The sequence below is a fragment of the Excalfactoria chinensis genome, chromosome 7 (genome assembly GCF_039878825.1).
Source record: "Excalfactoria chinensis isolate bCotChi1 chromosome 7, bCotChi1.hap2, whole genome shotgun sequence".
NCBI lineage: Eukaryota > Metazoa > Chordata > Aves > Galliformes > Phasianidae > Excalfactoria > Excalfactoria chinensis.
Genome location: NC_092831.1, coordinates 28852932 through 28858133, shown reverse-complemented (window position 1 = coordinate 28858133; position 5202 = coordinate 28852932). Strand labels below are relative to the sequence as shown.

Below are 5202 nucleotides of genomic sequence, written 5' to 3'. Positions count from 1 at the left end.
GAGCCTGGCAGAGATGTGAGTGAATGCGTTATACTGTTCTGCTAGCTTTTGAGTTACATGCAGAAGCATCAGGAAGTAAACATGTTTAAAGGTTAACAGAGGTTCCCTCAAGAACCTGGTGTGCAGTCCTGTGCGTGTTACCTCTTCATGAAGGAGGTGTAGCCTGCAATGTCTATTATGTTCTTTTCTACCTGGGAATCACGTCTCACTTGAATGCAAGTGAGATAATTTTCTGCCTGTACTCTTATGAAATAGAATGTCTGATGGATCTTTTATGGACCCTTCCACCTTCAGGAACACTTTTCTGTTAAAAATACTCTCTTAGACCGATGAACGTGATTTTGTTTTACTGGAGAAAATGATGCCTGTCTATAATATACTTTTTTTTTTTTTTACTTATTTTTAATTAAAATACTATTTTTATTCCCCTTTCCCTCCCCCCTTTCTAGGGTAACCCTGGCTCAGATGGCTCTCCTGGACGGGATGGGATGGATCCCCAGGCGGCAAAGTAAGGAATCACCTGGGTCTCTGAATTGCTATATCTGACAATACATCGATCTAGTTCTGTGCCACATAACTTGAATCTTTTAATACTCTTTATATTATAATTCTATAAAGCACTTGATTTCTTATTCTAATTCCTGTGACTGTCCGCAGGGTGACCGTGGTGAAAGTGGCCCTCCTGGTGTTCCAGGACCTGCTGGTCACCCGGGGCCTGCAGGTAACAACGGTGCCCCTGGGAAAGCTGGTGAAAGAGGATTTCAGGTAAAAACAAAACAAATCTACATTTGCATTTTACGTTTAAATTTTAAATTTTCATTTATTTGCATTTACACATCCTTCCATTGTATGGTCTGTTTTATGCAGTTCTAGGTGTGGAAGTTTAGAATAGTGATACGATAGTTACTTGCATTTGTTTCTATAAGGTTTCTGGGCATTGAGGATCTCTTTTATAAGAACAGGTAGTGGGAAGATGTCACAGTTTATATTGCTGATAATTGTGTGCTGACAACATTAAGATACTGAAAAGCACCATCATTTCACCATTAATTCCCATCCCGTGTGATGGTTGTGAAGAACAAGTAGTGTTATTTTCTTAAACTGAAGGGAGTAATCTTGTATATATTCAAGATATTTTTGTCAAGTGCTGACACTAACGCTGTGAGCACTGAACACCTTGACAAATGAAGAAGGGATCTTACGCTCAAGGTATAGCATCGGTATACATATATATGATATATATATATATCATACCGATGCATACAAGCATCGGTAAGACTTTGGTAGAGAAAAGGACTGGCCAAAATTCAGCTTAATCTGTGACCGGCATTACTTTGGGTCTCTGAGTGTACTGCTTAACAGCAAACAAAACAATCTAGTTTACTGCAGCTGCTCCATGCTATCTTGCTCTTATTGTGTCACAGGGTCCGCCTGGACCTCCTGGTTCTGCTGGTCCTGCTGGAGCTCGTGGACCTGCTGTAAGTCATAATTTAAGTATTTCTGATGTCACACATTCAGCGTTTCCTAAGCTTTTTGCATTTTTCTTATTTCTTTACGTACTCTTTATACCACAAATCTAATCTTAAAGGGTCCTCAAGGTCCTCGCGGTGATAAAGGTGAAACCGGTGAATGAGGCAGCGCTGGCATCAAGGGTCATAGAGGATTTCCTGGTACGCCAGGTCTCCCCGGTCCTCCTGTAAGTATCTTGCATTGGATGAGAAATTTCAGTGCTGTCAGTGTATGTGGTTTGGGTCCCAGGGAACTAGTTAGTCACTTAGCTCATTTGAAGAGGAAGATAAAATTGCCATGAAGTAATTTGATTTTTCAGACGTGTTCAAGAGTTTGTGGTTCATGAATTAACCCCAAATAAATGAATATGTGATAAAACATTTTATAACTGTTTATAATCGTAACTGGTATAAGAGTGGCAACTGTTCTTTCTCATATGTGACAGAGTCCTTTCATAAGCTTGAGTTTCACATATTTACGGAGATGTTTTTAGTATCTTAAGATACATCTACCTTACTTAATTTCCTTTTCTTTGTAGGGTCCCCTAGGTCCACAGGGTGCAATTGGAAGTCCAGGAGTTTCAGGCGCAAGGGTAAGAAAGACTCTTTTATTAAGATGATGAGAAAGAAGATCAAAACAGTTGTCATTTGTTTTTAGAAAGGCCATCTCAACAGGCAACTATTAAAGAAAAAGGCAGCATATGAGAAACTGTATAGCAATGTTAGTAGAAGCATCTCGAGTATTTCTGAAATTGAAATTATCCAGGGACCTATTTTGATCAAAATGTGTTTATTCACTTTGTTCTAGGGTCCCCCAGGACCAGCTGGGCCCCCTGGAAAAGATGGTACAAGTGGCTATCCGGGTCCAATCGGTCCTCCTGGTCCACAGGGTAACAGAGGTGAAAGCGGCCCTGCAGTAAGTAAATTGCGCACACTCAAATAATCCTTTTGGAACTATTTATTAAACAAAATACTCTCTCACATTTAAATATCTCTCTCAGGAAACTGTGGTAGGACATGATCTAGTCATTAAGGCTAATTTCAGAAGGGTTCAGATCATTTGTAGTTTGGCGTAATTTCTGATTCATTGGGTATTGTGTTAGCCCTAGATAATTACAGACTTCTCCATATACCATGGGAAAGTGGGGATCTTCCTATCTGTCTTTGGAACCTCTAGAACAGCTGTTGTGTGTTTTTGTGTTGTTTTTTGTTTTTTTTTTTTAATTCCGGGTGTTGTTTTTTTTGTTGTTGTTTTTGTTTTTCCTTCTTTTATTTCCTGTTGTTTCATTATATTGGGATTCTTTTTGGATTCTTTCTGCTTGTTACTGTGGCTCATTTCCTTTGATTTCCACACTTTTTTTGCTTTTACTTTGTTGTTCCTTTGTAGGGTCCACCAGGCCAACCTGGTCTTCCTGGTCCTTCCAGTCCTCCTGGACCATGTTGCGGTGGTGGCGTAGCTGCCCTGGGTGCTGGTGAAAAAGGTCCAGTGGGCTATGGCTATGAATATCGAGATGAGCCAAAAGAAAATGAGATCAACCTTGGCGAAATCATGTCTTCAATGAAATCAATTAACAGCCAGATTGAAAATATCATTAGTCCTGATGGATCACGGAAGAATCCAGCCCGCAACTGCAGAGATCTGAAGTTCTGCCATCCTGAGCTCCCTAGTGGTATGTCAAGTTCTTATTGGCAGTAATGGTAGCAGATCTTATTGGGGTTTTTTTCCTAAATGCTGTGGTCATGGAATATTTAAATGCAGAGACTTTCTATACAAACTATTTGGTTTGTTTAAGAAATGATAAATGCAGTAATCACTCACAAATTACAGTTTCTCTGCTTTTACATGAATATCTGTAATGACTTCAATCCACTCCTCACTTCCTTTTAAAAGAAAATTTGTTTAAAACTTGTCCCAGAAATATAAGAATTATAAGTTTTGTGCTGACTTAATTCAAGTGTCAGATTACACTGTTCTCTTAAACTGAGTATATTTTGATATCATGTGATTTTTTTTTTTTTTGTTCCTTCTCTACTATCAGAATTTATTACACTAATTTGGCACAGGTACCTGGAACAGAAACAAGCCTGTAATCGTATGATCAAATTCTTCTCCATCTACACATACTGAGCCCCTGACTAAATTTTTTTTTTTTTTCTTCTGCAGGAGAATACTGGATAGATCCCAACCAAGGCTGTAAGATGGACGCTATTAAAGTATACTGTAATATGGAAACTGGTGAGACATGCCTCAGCGCTAACCCTGCCACAGTGCCAAGGAAAAACTGGTGGACCACTGGAAGCAGCGCAAAGAAACACGTATGGTTTGGAGAGTCTATGGAGGGTGGATTCCAGGTAAGAAATCACCTGAAAAATTTAGCCTGAAAAACTGTCAGTGTAATGTATGAAAAGTTCTGGAGAAATACTCCCAGAGTTGAGCTAAAATTCTAATGGGTGAAATACTGACTATAAAAACAACTATAAAAACAACCTATGGAGTTAAGTAACTGAGAATTATTGCTCACTTATTGCACTTTGCAGTTTATCTATGGAGATCCTGACCTCCCTGAGGATGTCTCTGAAGTTCAGCTGGCATTCCTCCGCATCCTGTCCAGCCGTGCCTCTCAGAACATCACCTACCACTGCAGGAACAGCATTGCCTACATGGATCAAGCCAATGGCAACATTAAAAAAGCACTAAAAATGATGAGCTCTGTGGAAACCGAGATCAAGGCTGAAGGAAACAGCAAATACACATATGCAGTTCTGGAAGATGACTGTACTGTAAGTAAAACATACTTTATCTTTTCTTTATTTGTTCACTCCCAATTTACGCTACGGAAGTACGCTACGGTATTACGCTACGGAAGTACGCTACGGTAGTACGCTACACTAATACGCTACGCTAGTACGCTACGGAAGTACGCTACGGAAGAACGATACGGAAGTACGCTACGCTAGTACGCTACACTAGTACGCTACGCTAGTGCGCTACTGAAGTATGCTACTGAAGTACGCTACGCTAGTACGCTACGGAAGCACGCTAAGCTAGTATGCTACGCTAGTATGCTACGCTAGTACGCTACGGAAGTACGCTACGGAAGTACGCTACGCTAGTACGCTACGGAAGTACGCTACGCTAGTACGCTACACTAGTACGCTATGCTAGTACGCTACGGAAGTATGCTACGCTAGTACGCTACGGAAGTACGCTACACTAGTACGCTACGGAAGTACGCTACGCTAGTACGCTACGGAAGTACGTTACGCTAGTACGCTACGCTAGTATGCTATGGAAGTACGTTACGCTAGTACGCTACGGAAGTACGCTACGGAAGTACGCTACGCTAGTAAGCTACGCTAGTACGCTACGGAAGTACGCTACGCTAGTACGCTATGGAAGTACGCTACGGAAGTACGCTACGGAAGTATGCAACGCTAGTACGCTACGCTAGTACGCTACACTAGTACGCTACGCTAGTACGCTACGCTAGTACGCTACGCTAGTATGCTATGGAAGTACGTTACGCTAGTACGCTACGGAAGTACGGTACGGAAGTACACTACGGAAGTACGCTACGGAAGTACGCTACGGAAGTACGCTACGGAAGTACGCTACGGAAGTACGCTACGGAAGTATGCTACGGAAGTACGCTACGCTAGTACGCTACGGAAGTACGCTACGCTAGTACGCTAC

The 5202-nt window shown here is 41.3% G+C and overlaps 1 protein-coding gene across 1 annotated transcript; it reads left to right on the top strand.

Annotated features, from left to right (window-relative positions):
• The first annotated feature begins 1065 nt into the window (after positions 1 to 1065).
• LOC140254852 (collagen alpha-1(III) chain-like) lies at positions 1066 to 4960 on the top strand. Its single transcript, XM_072341934.1, has 9 exons — positions 1066 to 1082; positions 1425 to 1478; positions 1639 to 1696; positions 2048 to 2101; positions 2317 to 2424; positions 2896 to 3178; positions 3673 to 3860; positions 4047 to 4289; positions 4727 to 4960. The coding sequence occupies exons 1-9, from the start codon at positions 1066 to 1068 to the stop codon at positions 4958 to 4960; spliced, it is 1239 nt and encodes a 412-aa protein (XP_072198035.1).
• Positions 4961 to 5202: the final 242 nt, after the last annotated feature.

What these genes read in the sequence shown, in the direction of transcription:
- LOC140254852 (XM_072341934.1), top strand. An exon ending in CCATCCTGAGCTCCCTAGTG is followed by an intron (nt 3,179 to 3,672) that starts GTATGTCAAGTT and finishes TTTCTTCTGCAG; the next exon opens with GAGAATACTGGATAGATCCC. An exon ending in CTATGGAGGGTGGATTCCAG is followed by an intron (nt 3,861 to 4,046) that starts GTAAGAAATCAC and finishes TGCACTTTGCAG; the next exon opens with TTTATCTATGGAGATCCTGA.